General features: G+C 51.3%; 7 protein-coding genes across 7 annotated transcripts; 6 read left to right on the plus strand and 1 right to left on the minus strand.

Annotated features, from left to right (window-relative positions):
• Window positions 1–167: 167 nt before the first annotated feature.
• Window positions 168–1,113, plus strand: RHO25_012249 (uncharacterized protein; the record flags this gene model as incomplete). The annotated part of the gene is made up of 2 exons (XM_065603504.1): window positions 168–585; window positions 641–1,113. 2 exons carry the CDS (start codon window positions 168–170, stop codon window positions 1,111–1,113), a joined length of 891 nt encoding a protein of 296 aa, XP_065459576.1.
• A 382-nt stretch (window positions 1,114–1,495) lies between these two features.
• Window positions 1,496–2,234, plus strand: RHO25_012250 (uncharacterized protein; the record flags this gene model as incomplete). Its single annotated transcript, XM_023603649.2, has 2 exons — window positions 1,496–1,773; window positions 1,832–2,234. The coding sequence occupies 2 exons, from the start codon at window positions 1,496–1,498 to the stop codon at window positions 2,232–2,234; spliced, it is 681 nt and encodes a 226-aa protein (XP_023454572.2).
• Window positions 2,235–3,872: 1,638 nt separating this feature from the next.
• On the plus strand, window positions 3,873–5,711 carry RHO25_012251 (uncharacterized protein; the record flags this gene model as incomplete). Its single annotated transcript, XM_023603650.2, has 2 exons — window positions 3,873–4,114; window positions 4,166–5,711. 2 exons carry the CDS (start codon window positions 3,873–3,875, stop codon window positions 5,709–5,711), a joined length of 1,788 nt encoding a protein of 595 aa, XP_023454571.2.
• A 2,725-nt stretch (window positions 5,712–8,436) lies between these two features.
• RHO25_012252 (uncharacterized protein) lies at window positions 8,437–9,047 on the plus strand (the record flags this gene model as incomplete). The annotated part of the gene is made up of 4 exons (XM_023603651.2): window positions 8,437–8,629; window positions 8,693–8,785; window positions 8,841–8,962; window positions 9,015–9,047. 4 exons carry the CDS (start codon window positions 8,437–8,439, stop codon window positions 9,045–9,047), a joined length of 441 nt encoding a protein of 146 aa, XP_023454886.1.
• A 610-nt stretch (window positions 9,048–9,657) lies between these two features.
• On the plus strand, window positions 9,658–10,510 carry RHO25_012253 (uncharacterized protein; the record flags this gene model as incomplete). Its single annotated transcript, XM_023603652.2, has 2 exons — window positions 9,658–9,729; window positions 9,800–10,510. 2 exons carry the CDS (start codon window positions 9,658–9,660, stop codon window positions 10,508–10,510), a joined length of 783 nt encoding a protein of 260 aa, XP_023454885.1.
• Window positions 10,511–11,048: 538 nt separating this feature from the next.
• Window positions 11,049–12,848, plus strand: RHO25_012254 (uncharacterized protein; the record flags this gene model as incomplete). Its single annotated transcript, XM_023603653.1, has 1 exon — window positions 11,049–12,848. One exon carries the CDS (start codon window positions 11,049–11,051, stop codon window positions 12,846–12,848), a length of 1,800 nt encoding a protein of 599 aa, XP_023454964.1.
• Window positions 12,849–13,549: 701 nt separating this feature from the next.
• On the minus strand, window positions 13,550–16,051 carry RHO25_012255 (uncharacterized protein; the record flags this gene model as incomplete). Its single annotated transcript, XM_023603654.2, has 1 exon — window positions 13,550–16,051. One exon carries the CDS (start codon window positions 16,049–16,051, stop codon window positions 13,550–13,552), a length of 2,502 nt encoding a protein of 833 aa, XP_023454965.1.
• Between the last annotated feature and the right edge of the window lie 158 nt (window positions 16,052–16,209).

Here is a 16,209-nt window from a genome sequence, read left to right on the forward strand (position 1 = left end):
GCCGATCCAAGGTGGGATGATGGGAGAGCGTGGCAATCGAATGGGACATGTCAGTTTAGCGTGTACTCGTTGTCTGTGATCGATACTTAGGCGTCTCGAGGCTTCAAGCGGATTGGAAGGAGCGGACACGCAGTCCTACGCTTTGTGACCGACCATACTTTCTTGCAATGGACAACACAATTTCGGTAACGATCAGATATGCACGGAGTGACGGGAAGAGATTGGACGGAGAGAAGCCATATATTCTGACTTATCCAGTGGATGAGGACATCCCTTGGAGCAACTTCGATATTGAGTTCTATCCAGGAATCGAGCTTCGTAGCCTTCGAGAAGCCTCATTGAATTGGGAGGGGAGCGGCTTGAGGATGGCTTCTCTGGGAGGCTGTATGGCGCGAGAAGACTTCTACGACAACTTCAAAATTGAAGAAGTGTTCCTGCCCTCGGTCTACAAGTGCATACGAGATACATTGGGTGCGAAAGAAATTCATATCTTTGACTACATGATTAGGAGAAGGAATCCGGCATTCCCCTATCATCCTCCAACACAGGATAAGGTGCCGCAACCTGCATTATCGGCACACATTGGTGAGAAATGTCCCGCACTTGTATTCTTCTGCGGCTAACGATGCCGACTGGACAGACTACACTGAAGCGGAAATCAACGAGCGATTGGCGAACTATTTTGGGACAGAAAATGTTGAAGTTCTCAAGAAGCGACATTTTCAAGCTGTAAAGTGGGCACTCCGTATCTGCGGCAGAGACTCAATGCTGACGCCAGTATTCAGCATCTGGAAACCACTGAAAGGGCCCCTACGAGATTATCCATTGGCATACTGCGATGCCAGCAGTGTGAATCAAGAGACCGATCTGATGATCACGGATGAAGTGTTTCCCAAGATGGCAAGTGAGATATATCAGGTGCTGCATAATCCAGCGCACAAATGGTACTGGATCCCAGACCAGACGGAAGATGAGGTTGCCATATTTGTAGGCTATGACTCGCTTGCAGCGCCTCGTCTGGCGGTTCCGCATTGTTCCGTGGATCTAGGAGAATTGAGCGAAGGAGACCCGCGCGAGAGCATTGAAGTTCGCGCGCTAGTATTCTATGATTGAATTGAAGACGACATATTTTTATCGATTGCAGCATGACAATTACCCATGCTTTCAATTACGTGGCGCATAGCTAACTGGAGTGACACGTTGCTTCCTTCGGAGCTTTCATGGAAAGTTGCAGTACTTTGACGCATTCTGTGATCATTGTTGACCACCTTCTGTCAGCCTTCCTTGGTTCATTAGCGTGACAAGTGCAGAGCAAGCACAGGACAGGGAGCACAAAAGCTGCAATCCTCGTCCAGAGCTCAAACCTTCCTCTTCACTGCTCTCGATACAAACTCTCGAAAACAATTCCTCGACTTGCGTGCCACGTCTTCCAATACTTGCTATCCTGCCTATACTCTACAGTTATCATCCACTCTTACTGTTAGAGATATTTGTCATGTCGATGAAGCCTGGTGTACGCGGAGACTCCTTTGCACCCAACGTCGCCAAAACTACAGGAGAGTGGCGCAGCAATCGATCAAATGCCCAAGAAACTAGCCATGGAGTGACATCTGTGCCGCTCGAGGCATCAGCACATCCGAATTGTGCATCAACCTCTGACGAGAAAAGGAAGGTCGATTGGATTGGTTCGACAGACCCAGCAAATCCACGAAACTGGTCGCCACGCAAGAGATGGGGTCTCATTGTGATGAACTCGGCAATCACATTCTGCCAGTAAGCATAGATCTGGAAGCTGTTGACATTCATTTTCACTGATTGAGAACTTCGCCAGAGCTATGTCGAGCACGATGTTTGCTCCTGCGGTTCCACAAGCCATGGTTGATCTTGGAAGTAAGAGTGACGTTGTTTCTCAATTGATGGTCTCGATCTATGTGCTTGGACTGGCCGCGGGACCTCTGATCTTATCACCACTTTCAGAGTGCTATGGAAGATCATCCATTATGCACATCACCAATTTCCTCTTTACACTGGCAGCAGTCGTTGGCGCTTTGAGCCACAACGTCACACTCCTCCTAGTCTGCCGTCTGACTTTGGGTATCAGCACCATCTCGTTGGGTGGTGCATATGTGGCGGATCTGATTGACCCCGAGGATCGAGGAAGGGCGATGAATGTGTGGAACATTGGCCCTGTTCTGGTAGGTCCAATAGTGTCGCCTATTCTCGTGGAGTGCTAACACTACAGGCGAGGCTCCAATAGCAGGCCCGATCATTGGTGGATACATTACTCTGACCATAGGTTGGAGATGGACATATGGCTTAGTTGCAATATCTGCAAGTCCATCGAGTCATCACACTGTCCGCTGCTAACGATCATCAAGGGCAGCATCTGGCTGTTTATGTGTTTTGCACTGCTTCCGGAGACATATGCACCGCGGTTGTTGGAATTGAAAGCAAGGCGGGCTCACACGATTGAGGCTCCAGTATCCTCAGACGGCATTGCTATCAGCACACAAAGAAGGCGAGCTTTGCTGCAGTCACTTGGACGACCGTGGAGAATGCTCATCCACAGCCCGGCTACGGTGGTTGTCTCGCTTTTTGGTGCGATCGCCTACAGCGATATGTATCTCATGTTCTCCACCTTCACCGAAGTCTTCCAGAGCATATATGACTTCAATGCTGGTGGAGCTGGACTTGTCTACCTTGGCTTTGGCTTTGGGTCTATTGCAGCGCAAGTTGCCATCGAATTTTTTGGTAGATGGCAAGCCAAGGAGAGAACAATAACACGATCAACCGTTCAACCGGAGCACCATCTACCACTTCTTGTGACAGCTGGCGCATTTATCGCCTGTGGACATGTTATCTACGGTTGGACACTCCAGTGCCATCTCCACTGGCTTGTACCCATCGCTGGCACTGGACTAAGTGGATTCGGTGTTATTCTTGTTTTCCAAGCGGTACAGGCCTATCTTGTCGAAACACATACCATCTATGCAGCAAGTGCGATAGCACTGAGTGTTGCCATTCGCTGTGTCTTTGGTCTCACAATCCCTTTGGCAGGACCCCCACTTTTCCATCATCTAGGGTATGGCTGGGGAAACAGCTTGCTTGCTCTGATAGCCCTTGGGATGATTCCGGTGTCACTGATCCTCCTTCGATACGGAACAAGATTACGAGAACGGACTAGGGCAGACCTTGTCGAAGCTTAGAGCAGAGTTTAGAGCTCACTGTCGCCGTTGCCTGCACGTGGGCACGACCTGGACGAGCCCCTGCCCATTGATGAGCACGATAGAGCAAATTAAGCACGATCCTGGTCATAACGTGTGGTAATGTGCTACTTACACTCTCAGCAAGTAGTTCCCCTAGGGCTACCAAGTAGTGTCCCAATGGACATGTACAGTGCATCTCTACCTTCGCGCACGTGTAGATTCATTTGTTCTGCAGAAGGGTCTGCTCCCATCTCAAGGAAGTATACATACATTTCATTGTAGAAGACGCTTTACCAAGCATGGCGTCGCAGCAACTGGTACCTGCGACTGTGTTCGCACTCGTTGTGGCAAACTCGCTATCGGTGGCTTCCATGGTTACAACAGGACGGCCTGGACACGGACTCATCGGGTATGGCATAACGATGTACAATGTGAGTGGCATACGGTCCTATCGTGTCTAGGAAACAACAAGTATCTGACCATCCGAATATATAGCCAGTCTGTCCATATGCCTGTCGAGCTGCTCTCTCTAGCAACAAGCTCAATTGCTCGTCTACCATGGTCATGGATGGTCGTCCAATGATTGAAACCTCGGCGGCATGCTACGCATCAAACTTCGATTTCCTTACATCAGTAGCTTGGTGTATTCAGCCCAGATGCACTGACATGACGCTCTGGGCGATCGAACAGTGGTGGCAGAAAGAGATTCCGGGCAAGCAAGCTGTTCAGCCTGACCCTCAGTGGACCTATCAGGCTACGCTATATCGATCGCAAACGCCACCTACGCTGGAACTACAATCTGGTGACCCCATCAACACAACGGTTCGTGTGTCTGATGCTGCTTATAACATTCAAGCAAACACCCTCGCTGTGTTCACCGAAGTAGAAGTCAACCACTCGAAATATGGGTATGCATGCCAGACTAGTTATGTTCGCAGGGTGCTGATAGTTCATCTAAGCCTAATCCTGATGCTGTCGAGCACCATCATCCCGATCGCCGCTTCATTACTGCGCTTTCTGCCAATCTCCCGTCTACTAAGGAGTAGATTCTACGCTATGTTCATAGACAGCTACCTGATCCGCCATCGTAATGGTCTGTCATCCCGAATCCCGATTCCGGATCTCACACGTGGTCAAGCAATTTTCGTGGCGTACTTACTCATCGTAAATATTGTCCTCTGCAGCATCGGATACCCCGTTGTGCAACCAAATGCTTGGTGGACGACAATCGATCGCCAGATGCTTACATATGTCGCGAATCGGACTGGTGTGCTCAGCTTCGCAAACATCCCTATATTGGTTCTATACGCAGGCAGGAACAACTTTCTTCTCTGGATAACTGATTGGCAGCACACGACATTTATGGCCCTGCACAGCTGGGTTGCATTTCTAAGTACCATCGAAGCTGTACTCCATTCCATCATTTACCTCCGCATCTATGTTCATCTTGGCACTCACGCTACCGAGTCCCGCTTACCATACTGGTACTGGGGAATTATTGCCACGTTGGGGTTTAGCCTCTTACTTCCAGGCTCGATGCCCGCGATTAGGAAAAGCGTCTACGAAATCTTTCTGACGTCCCACTGCACCATCGCACTTCTGTCACTCGTTGGATGTTATTTACATATATACTACAAGTTTGAGCATCAATGGGGCTACGAGCTCTTCATATATGTGGCATTTGCAGTCTGGGGTTTCGATCGACTGATGCGACTCATACGGCTGGTGAGGAACGGTGTTCATCACGCTTCCATCACTGCTCTGGATGATGAGTATCTTCAAGTCGATATTCGAAGCTATAGCGGAGAGAGAGGACATGCCTATCTCTACTTTCCTACACTGACCTGGAGGGTATGGGAAAATCATCCCTTTTCGATCACAACCACTTGCATTCGACTTCCCGTAAGCAACATGTCCACTGTTCAAAGTTCAACTTCGAACCAGGTTGATGCCGGCGTTGGCATCAGCAAAGACGTGGAAGCGAAATCTGGTCAGGTCATGGTCAATACTAGGAGAGATGAAAGCATGGCTACCGAATTCAAGCTCAGGACCTCATTTTTCATCAGAACCGCAAATGGGACAACGGCTTTGCTCAAAGGCTACCGCAGTATGCCCGTTCTGATCGAAGCTGGTTATTCTACTTCCCACAGTATACCCTTCTCGTCAACTTTGGTTTGCATTGCAGGCGGCGTAGGAATCACTGGAGTCATCTCAACTTTGCAAAAGCGTCAAGCACGCCAAAAACTGTATTGGAGTTGTCGAAGTAGACCACTCGTTCTAGCCATGGAGGACTTGCTCGAAGCTGTGGAAAAGGAAATCCTGGTTGGCGCGCGCTTAGACCTTGGGGCTATATTGGATGTTGAGGTCGCTCAAGGTCCTGGAGAGCTTATAGTCCTTGTGAGTGGGCCACAGACGATGTTGCGCGATGTCAGGAATATCGTCTGCGATCTGGTTCGGAGAACGCCGCGACCGATACGTCTGCTATCAGAGAGCTTTTCATGGTAGAACAGGGATATTCATGCCATTTCGTCCCCAATGTGACCGTTCAGCCCAAGCCACCGTCAAGTATACGCCTATACCCGTTGAATGCTCAGCGAGGTCTCCTATACTACGGAAAGTGCAACCAGATACCCTTTGTCGTTGAACCTGCTAGCGATCGTAGTAGCACAAACGAGGCCATAGATCCTGTCTTTCTCCTGTTGTGATCTACTGTCTACGCACCAAAGTCTACGCTCCCGACCGCAACGGATCATCAAATGTGCTTGCTTGTCCTGCGGACTCTGTTCAAAACAAGAGCATCTAGAGCTAGGTATCCAGTTCAAAACAGTATTTCGGGTAAAGAATGCCTGACCTTTGCTGTGCTTGAATGCTGATGAGCCGAGAACATGCCAATGGTCGGTAGCGTTCGAGGCTTGATCAGGTGCTACAGAGTTAATTGGACGCATCGTGGCTTGACTGACCACGAAGGCTGGAGCTTCTAGACTGCGGCTGGACTGCTCCAGTCCATTGCGAACACGAGGTCGTTGATCAAGTGACCGTCGTCGGGGATCAACTCGATTACCAGATTGGGCATAGAGGACACCGAACGAGAAGGAAGACAGTTGGGCAACCGATGAACGGAACGTCGAGCATCCCCCATTCCCTCGGTCTCGCTCGATGCCAAAGCTCAGCTAGCACGGCCCGAATGCTCACAAGTGCACGATAGTCTTATCTGGCTCTCTGACCATCTGGGGTAGATGCGGTGAACGAACAGGCCCGATACGGAAGACTTTGGTGGTTTCTCTCTCTGTTCCTGACTAGTGTCACCTGCTTGGTCTCCGTGATGAATACTCATGCTGCGATGCTCTGGCTTTCACTCTTGGCTCGGTGCAAAGATTACCGGATTACCGCTTCGTGAGGACGCACCCTCCTTTCGCATCTTTCATGCAAACGTCTTCCCGAGCGACTTGACTGATAGTAGAGTCAGCCATGTGATCAGTACAGAGTTACGTGCAGTGATGTAGGGAGTCCAAGCTCCGTCAAACCGCAAAAGTATGGGGCAAGCCTGGACAGCACAGTTCAACCTCGTCCTTGTGCGACTGTACGCTACCATATCGGCTGTTGCAAGGGTTGATCTAAGCTAGCTGTAGGGCTCAGTGACTACAATGAAATGTCAGCCAGCTCACTAATCGGTTACAGTCTAATACTGTCTTGGGAATGAGCCATTGCTGTACCGACCCGGACCCGAAATGTAGAACAGCATTAGAGCCACGTGCAGTGGGCCTCAATCTCGTGTTTTGCTCTCAGCCGAGGATCATAATGCGACCGGTTTGGAGCTCGGTTTCGGGCAAGTGGTCACACGAGTGCATACGATGGGGAGATTGTAACCCGGTGCCATATCTGGTGCCCGATGAAGTCGGTTCTGCAGCCGGACTCATGAAGGTGACACTCGGGCATGTGCTAAGCGGTAGGCTCTCGGGTTCATTCACCTCTGCCGATTGCATGAACCGGTATGTGAACATCTCGCGGCACAGAATATAAGGAGGTCAATTCGAGGCAGAATTGTCGACCATGTGTAGTTGGCCTGCTGTGAGCTGTTCTCAGACTGACAGATTATCCGAAGATCTCGAACGATCAAATTTGACTACAACTTCGTTATCAAAGTAAAGAACGAGAGTGTTATGCGAATAGAAACATCTCGTTGCACTAAAACGCAGATTCAGTCGCCGAGACTTCGGCGCTTGGTGCGGAATTATATCGAGCCGAATTGATGCACAACCACTCGCCCACATGAACCGGACAGACGGATTTAGTCTGTGCAATGAATTGTGCAGATGTCTGAAGACACTGTTGGCAGGCTCTTACACCTGAACGATCACAAAGTTCGACATTTCGAACCATGTACTGCCTTCCCCAGCTCTGCTATGATGGACATACATAGGTTTCAAGTGCTTACCTCACAACTTAGATCAAGCTTCCAGAAGAGTGTTATTCATCCTAGTCTCTGAGAGCTTAGACCACATAAGCTCGGGGGAAATGCGAGGGTAGAGCTCTATAACATATTCATCCTAGTCGATCGATCTAGTCAGGCACGCGACAGCTCAAGTGTTGCGGCTAGCCAGCCACGTGATAGCAGCATCTTGACGTTATCTCGAAGGCGCACTGTGGTTTAATTGCCCATCGAATAGTGTGTAGCAAAAGCGAATAGTGAAGAGCGTCAACCTCGGGCCAAGCATCGTGAGAGTGCGTTTGATCTAGGAAGAGATTCATTCTCAGCCATCGGATAAGGATACGAGGACAAAGGCGATCCAATACCATCCTGGTTGTTTGTAAAACAGCGCGAAATGGTGTTGTGGGGGATAAGCATGACCTACCGCGAAGGGCCCAGAGCGCCGTGATAGCAACTGTGGACCGTGAGTGGTGAGCACGCGGACTGGTTCACATCCTCCCCACAGAGCATTGACTGGTTTTAGAAGTGAAGAGGTGGTGCGCTCATGTACTAACCTCATTCTCGCAACGGAGTCGCTGCACCCTTTGGCGGTAAGATGAGCAACACGCTCTTGTCTTAGATAGACGCCGCATGTCGGGGGCGACACCGTCCACGATGAGAAGCATAAAGTCTCAGTGTTGTCGCCGTCAAGGAACTCCTCATCAGCAGCAGAACAACACTCCAGCCCAACAGTCCCAGTCCAGACCACCAGACCGACTTCTTCCGTCCTTCGACTCAAGTACCCCACAACAATCATCCAAAATGAAGTTCTTCGCCGTCGCTGCCATTGCTCTTCCGCTCATCAACGCGGCCATGCTCCCAGCAAGAGCCGCTGCCAACACCGACCTCGACCTGACCCCACTCACATGCCCTGTCAGCCTGGAGAAGCTGTCTGGCGATCTTCCAGTGAAGGAGATTGATGTGCTCGATGTCCTCACCACCCTTCTCAATGACGGTACGTACGAAGGGATCGTAGATTGAAATTCTCAAACGAACTCGAAGACTGACTGAGAAGCAGGAGAGATTGATCTCGTCGATCTCAAGGAGGCCGCAGACCTCGAGAAGAGAGCCATGGTGCCCGGTCTGCACTGCGGATACACGCGTGCTATGAGTGAGTTATCCCGATGGGATCAATGAGATTCGATGCGCTGACGAAATGCTTGCAGAGTGCGCTCTCAACTCCGCCGGTGTGTTGAACGCTTGCATTTGGGCTGCTCTCAAACTTGGACGTGATGTCCAGGATGATACGTCGTGTATTGCCGCTGCTGTTGCGCTTGGATCCAACCTGGTAAGTGGACATGGATTTCCTTTCCATTGTAGCCTAGCTGACACTTCTCTAGCCCGAGAACTGCAGGCTCTGCCTTGGCATGTAAGGCTGCGTCTTGGGTGTTGGTCTTGTTACGATGGGATATGCTGGACGCTCGGCTACGAGAACGTTCGAGTATAAGGACTGGGTATGAGGTCGGTTATGAGGATTGGAAGTGATACCATGTACGACGGGCTGGGCATGGAATGTCTGGGGTGATCCTAACACTTATTGTTTTCACTGTATGTTTAGTATTAGTATCAGGCTAAGTTTACGACAGAATTGTAGCCCAGGAATGCATATTCATTCCTTGAAGTCATTCTTTCCGGTAGCAAATGTCTTCAAGCTGTAACGCCAATCCGGAGCTGCTTTTAGAGGTTCGCCACGATGTTGCCAAGGAGTATACTATCGGACCTTCCACGTGGTTCCCTCGTGTGAAGGAAGCACGATCCTCTGCATCCACTTTCACATGTCTGCAGCAGAATTGATAGGTGTTGGTGGAAAGGCCAAGTGAATTTCGGGAGAAGTCGTGTCGCGCGACTTTCTTGAGCCGAGGGAAAGCCGTCCGACGAGCAATTTTACGTCACCAGGGCCATCACAAACTCTCCTACTCCTTCTATTGCAATCTGCGGTGTGCAATGCAGCAGGAGCAATTCGAGCGTCGGCGATAGTCAACAATGTCGTTCCAGGCGGATGTGCAGCGCTATGTCGAGGAAGCAGGCAGAACCATTGAGCAGTATCTGCCGCAGGTGAGTACAGCAGTCGAACAACGCATCAAGCCCACGCCGGGGTTCCCCGCTGACTGAAACACTCCCTCAGGACCGCAACTCGCGACTGTTGCTCGCTGGAGGCGCTGCGACTGTAGCTGGTATCGTCTTGTTCCCGCTGGCCCATCACTTCTATCTGGGACGACAACTCGTTCACACGCATCCGAGTACCGGTTCTCTGTGGGCTTCCGTCGAGTGTGGCGAGATTGAGAATGTTCCCAAGGACTTGACTGAGAATGCAAAGGCTTACCGTACTGTGCACGATAAGGTGACGAAGCACATCAAAGATGTAACGATTGGACTCAGCGCTGACCTGGAGGCTGACTTCACGGGCCTGCTCCGCAACAACTTTATCCAGCACAACAGAACTCCAGCGGGCTGGTTTGTGTGGCTGGCGTATGGTTCCGCGAGACAACGTGAGAGTTTCAAGACGGACTACATTAACAACCTGAGTTTCGTCAAGGGGGATCTGGTCAACGGAGCGTACGAAGTCGTCAAGCGAACTCCTCTTCGCGTGGAACTTGCCATTCGACCGCCAGCACAACTCGATGCTGTAAAGGGTCTCTTGGTCATCTCTTTGCGACCACGAAACGAAGGCGCTACTCTGTCATCGGAGACCATTCAGTGGACTGAGAGGAACAGTGGGATTGTGTTGCCATTGGAGAGATGGCTTGGCAAGTTCTTACATGATCTGAGCGCTCGATGGGTGACTCTGTCCGGAGCACAGTACCTTCGTGGATTGGCATCTGATCACGTTCTGTAGATCAGTGGAACGCGATCAGAATTGGGTAAGAGAGTCAGCTCTGCCAGCGGGAATGGCAAAAGACTGCAATTGAGACTGAACGAGGGCGGTTAGATACTGTGACTGCAGTCGACATTGATTGCGAAGCAGATAGCCAGACAATCACAAAATCATGCTCGGCGTGGCCGATGTGTCACATTGCCATTGAACGAATAGGACCATTGATCAAAGGCGTGGAAAAGCAATGGAACTCCTATTACTGCGAAGTGCTTTAAGCCATGTGTATCCGCAGTTCATTTACGCAATACATGTTTCTCAATAGTTCTAGTTTCATTGCCCCATAGTCCTTGTTTAAGATGGCAGAACTCACGCGTCTCGGGACCCCACTTTCTGACTGCCGAGGCAACAATTCAACGACATGTCTTCTCCAGATGGTGAACCAGTATGCACGAACAACCAGCTATTGCCGGAGCAACTTCATTTTTCTTTTGCATTGAGATGCAGCGTCAGAACGTAATCCGTCCTCGAGCCGTCGTCCAAATCGCGTTCTGCAAGCACAATGTCTGAGCCAAAATCACGATCCAAAACGGCAGCAAGTCGAGCGAATCAAGTCTCCGAACACCTCTCTTCATCATCAAATGGAACGAACGGCAATTCTCAAGATCAAGACAGAGACAAAGCACTTCCTAATACTGGTGCCCGCCGCCGCCGAAAAGCAAAAAAAGAAGACGACGACTTACCCGGCGATTATAGCGATATCCTCGGCCACCTCACAAAACTTCGCACCCTCGCCAACACTCCCGATCTCTCCCGCCGAGGTTACGTTCGTCAGAAACAAGACGGAAAGCTCTGGGTTCGCGAACGCATCAGTCTCCTCTTCGACAAAGACTCCTTCCAAGAAATCGGCGAAGCCACAGGCCACGTAACTTGGAAACCTGTCGGATCTGGTGGAATTCGAGAAGAGCCAGCAGCTTTCACTCCGCATAATAATGTCCAAGGATTCGGAAAATTGAATGGGAGGAAAGTTGTGTTTACTGCTGATGATTTCTCAATCCGAGCTGGGCATCAGGATGGTCATTTGATGGCTAAGACGGTTCATACGGAGAAATTAGCGTTACAATTAAAAATTCCGATGATTAAGTTGACAGATGGGAGTTCAGGTGGTGGTTCAGTGACGAGTATTGAGAAACAGGGTTATTCATATGTACCGCCTATGACGGGATTCGATATCGTGCAGGCACAGCTGAATGCTGGAATTCCGAATCTCGGAGCTGTTTTGGGGCCTGCGATTGGGCTGGGTGCTGCGAGGGTTGTGAGTTGTCATTTTAGTGTTATGGCGGAGGATATTGGGAGTTTGTTCAACGCGGGGCCGAATGTTGTGGCGAAGGCTACGTTCGAGGAAGGGTTGAGTTTTACGGACTTGGGTGGGCCGGGGATGCATTGTACGAATGGGACAATTGATAATTTGGCCAAGGATGAGAGGGAGTGTTTCGAGCAGATCAGGACTGTGTTGGGGTTTTTGCCGAATTGTGGAACACAGATGCCGCCTGTCGTTGAGGGTAGAGATGATGTGGGAAGACAGAATGAGGAGCTGCGGAGTGTTGTACCACGGAAACGTGAAAGAATGTTCTCCATGCGGCGAGTTATCTCAACAGTCGTGGATGAGGGCTCATGGTTCGAGATCGGCCCTCTCTGGGGCAGAACAGCAATCTGCGGTCTTGCTCGACTGGGTGGCAAGCCCATTGGGATTTTCGGCAACAATCCCGAAGTGCTTACAGGAGCGCTGGATGCTGCAGGAAGTCAGAAACTTATACGGCATCTGAAGTTCTGCGATGTCTTCAACCTACCACTTCTCCAATTCGTCGATGTACCAGGCTACGCGGTAGGAACGGTAGCAGAGCGCACAGCGACCATGAGATGGGGAGTTGAACTTACAAAGGCCTACTACACGACCACGATGCCCATCTTCAGTGTCATTGTAAGAAAGACGTACGGAGTGGCGGGAGGGGTCATTGTCGATTGTCGAGATCCGCATAGTCGTGTCGCCTGGCCAAGTGGAGAATGGGGATCCTTGCCATTGGACGGCGGGATCGAAGTCGGGCATGCTCATGAACTACGGCAGATTGAGAAGGAGAAGGGCGTCGAAGCAAGACAGGCACGGTACAAGGAGTTGGAGACCATGTACAGGCGGTTGATGAACCCAGTTCGAACAGCGAATCATTTCAGCGTGGAGGAAATCATTGATCCGGCTACAACAAGACAGGTGGTTGCAAACTGGGTCGACACGGTGTATGAGTCTGTGCTGCCAGAGAGAGTTCTGCAGCGGGTGTGCGGTAAGCTGCAACCCGTGTATGCCTAGATACTAGACATCGTCAATGGTACTTGCTCCGACTTTGACTGCAATATGTACATTACATTGCGATTACTGACGTAGCAATGGAGCCCAGCACAGGCATGCCTGTGAATTTGCGCATCGTGGACGCCGAAGCAAACCAGCTGTGAAGTCGGGCCAAGGGTATCATCGCAATGACGGAAGGCCCACATTCGCATGCTCCTCTCATCCGACATCTTTGAGCCAGGCATCTCACCGCCGATCGGGACCGGACACTGGTTTGTCAACAAAATGGTCGCATTCGTCATCGTAGCCGTGCACAGCGGCCCACTCCTGTCGCACAACTCAGGAACTGCAGATTGACACAGGTGGCGAGCCATGCATTCCGTCTTGGTAGCCGCAATAATTCACCTGTGGCAGCTTGGTTGTTGGGAGAATCTTTGCAGGCGTTGAGATTTGCTGCTTGGAATCGAGCACTGTGGGGTCCGTTCCAGTGCCAGAGGCTGACTGTTCAGATAGACCGATCCGTGATTTGCTGTACTGTGAATGGGCATCAGCAGAGAGCTGTACTGCTTCGTGGTGGAGGAAGCGATTCGTGGCTTCGTGCAAGTTTTACACTCCTCTTTCCGGCGGGATCCCGTTTGAGCACAATGGCCACCTGTGATAAAAAGCCGGTACGGCGGGCTCGTAGGTTGGCGAGGATAGGCATCGGTCATTGTCGGACTGCTTCAAGGCGTCACACTTCTGTCGATTTTAGGCAACTTCTTCCCACTTTGCTCGTTAACCTCTATTCCAATCTTCTCCAACCCTTCCCAAGCGTCCGGAAACTTCGTTCTGGCCCAGGATTCCACCTCATCCTGCTTCTCGGCATGACCCGCAGTGGCATCGTATAGGCTGCCGAGCAAGAAAGCATCAACGTCGACCTCGTTCTTTCCCTCTGCCTCTTCCACGCTCTTGAGGGCCAGATCAATGTCACCATTGCCAGCTAGGGCGGCAGCATACGATGCCCACATGCTCTGGTCGAGCTCGATACCCATCTGCTTCAGCTTTGACCACAATTGCTTGGCGCGCAAGTCGCCAAATGGCGCTTTCTCGCATGCACGTAGAGCGATGTGAATGCTGTTGTAAGTAGGACCTTCTTTGGAAGCAACAATGTCGTCCCAGAAAGCCAGTGCCTGCCGAGGTCGACCGCAGGCGGTATATGCAATCATCATGGCATTCTGAAGGTATGTATTGGTGGTAATGTTGTAGTCGAGCTTCAATTGATTGTGAATGAGCTCCAGACTGTCCAGATCTCGCAGCTTTGCGGAGCACAGGAAGGAAGTTACGTATGTGTCGATTACCGGCATGGTATCTTCTCGTGAGTGGCGACGCATCTCGTTGAAAATAAAGACTGCCATGTCGGGCCGCTCGCGGGTGAAGAAGCTGGCCATAGCCGCGGTGCGCTCCGATCGTGGCATCTCATCGAACACTGTTCCCAGAATCTTGTACGCGTCCCACGCACGGGACGTTGGGTTATCAGGGTTGAGACAGAATGCGAGAAGTGTAGACCGAATCTTGTCGCGCTCAGCAGAAGAGTAGTGATGAGCGTGTGTGTTGAGTAGGTCAATCACGTCGTGCATTTCGTCGCGGTTGAGATGCAACAACGCCAATGCTGTCACAGTGGTTGACTCAAAGCGCGCCCTCCGATCTGCCAGATCCATGGCTACATTCATGACTGTGTCGAAGTCGTGACGCTTGCTCTGGCACAATGCCACAATGAGCTCATTCACTGTTGGCACGTCTTCATTCGAGGAGAGGTCCATGGCCTGCAGATTCTTGTACGCGATGAGGGCACCATCCACGTCATTGACCTTCAAGCGATATTGTATCTGTAGTTGATATGTGCGGGCATCAGGTTCAATACTTCTGGCTTGTCCCAGAGCGATGAATCGCTCCGCAAGATACGGGTCCTGTTTTGACGTTGCGTACTTGACCAAGCCGTTGATAGTCGTGATATCAGGCACCCTCCACTGCGCGGGGTCCAAAATGTCTTCGTTGGACTTTTGCATAACATCCAGCATACGTCCAATCTCGTCTGCGCCTTTGCCGGTGGCGGCAGCCCAGATGAAGATAGCATCCCACAGAGGCTTGGGAGGGTTGTTGGTCATGGCTTGCCGCACGACTTGATGGCCGAATTCGAGTTGTTGGTGGGAGACGCACCACCGCAACACAGAGTCAAAGTGGAATGCCAGACCTCTTTCGAGTTCTTCGTCGCCATAGCCATGCTCGGTGGAAGAGTCCCAGTACTGCTTCCACCATGTCTGTACAGCTTCGAGATTTGCGGTGCGGATATAGAATGCGAGCATGGGCATTGCGAGGTATTGTGGCGGCGGGCGGAGTGACTCTCGTTCACTGATCATGTTCAGTGTTTCAAGCAAATCGCGCTCACTGTTGCCTTTGGACACGGCTTCCAAGGCTGTGATCCAGTATGACTCCAGGTGTTGTGCGGTGCTCGCTGTACCCTCGTTGGCATCTTCGTTGTCGATCTCGGCTTCGCTGGGGCTGACGCGCTCTGTAGAAGCTGAGCCCAATTTTTCAATCTCCTCGACCAAATTCCGTGCTGCTAAGTAGTGGCCGGCCAAGCCCAACATTCTGATGTGACTGAGGTTAGCTCTGTATCGAACTGCGCCATTGAGAGATTGCCCCTTCTGAAGAACCAAGGAGGAGAGTTTGAGATGGGCCTCGGTGACTGGCGCACGAGTCTTCCTCAATGCTTTCGTAATGCGTACCAAGAGCTGCGATGATATGTAACGGCGCGGGGAGGAGCCTTGTTCTTCAGCAGCCCAGCAATACTCGAGACTTGATGCAACCAGTTTGGCGGTGCGGTCGTTGACGCGGCAGTGAGTGGATGAAAAGAATTGTTTCAGGGCCTGGGAAATGTCTTCAGGCGGAGGCAAACGAGCATTCATGCGCTGCATTTTCGCCAAATGCATCATTTCTTCCATGCCGGGCTCCAGGTCAGCTTCCTTCACCTGTCTCTTCTTGGGCCCGAACATATTGAGGTCGAAGAATGTCCTCCGCTGCTCGGCAGAAGCCATAGCTCTGCCATGCTGTGCCGTCCATGATCGAGAGCCATTGCGTGATCTGCTCAGCGAGGTGTATGCTTGCCGCCGCGGACACGCTCGGTGGAGGATGGGTTCGTTGGCGAGGATCCGGCGGAGGACATAGCGGGTGAGGTGGGAAGGCATCGTCAGTCCATGAGCGGTGAGTCGTCTGCTGCCGGTCTATATCGTCCTCGCCGGCGGAGACAGCACAGTGAGAGGCGGAGGGGAGAGCTCCGTCGATGATGCGGGCGAGATACATCGCATGCACGTCTCGATGCATTTGTCTTGGCATCTCCGCTCAC

This window comes from Cercospora beticola, chromosome 8 (genome assembly GCF_033473495.1).
Source record: "Cercospora beticola chromosome 8, complete sequence".
In the NCBI taxonomy this organism is placed as follows: Eukaryota; Fungi; Ascomycota; class Dothideomycetes; order Mycosphaerellales; family Mycosphaerellaceae; genus Cercospora; species Cercospora beticola.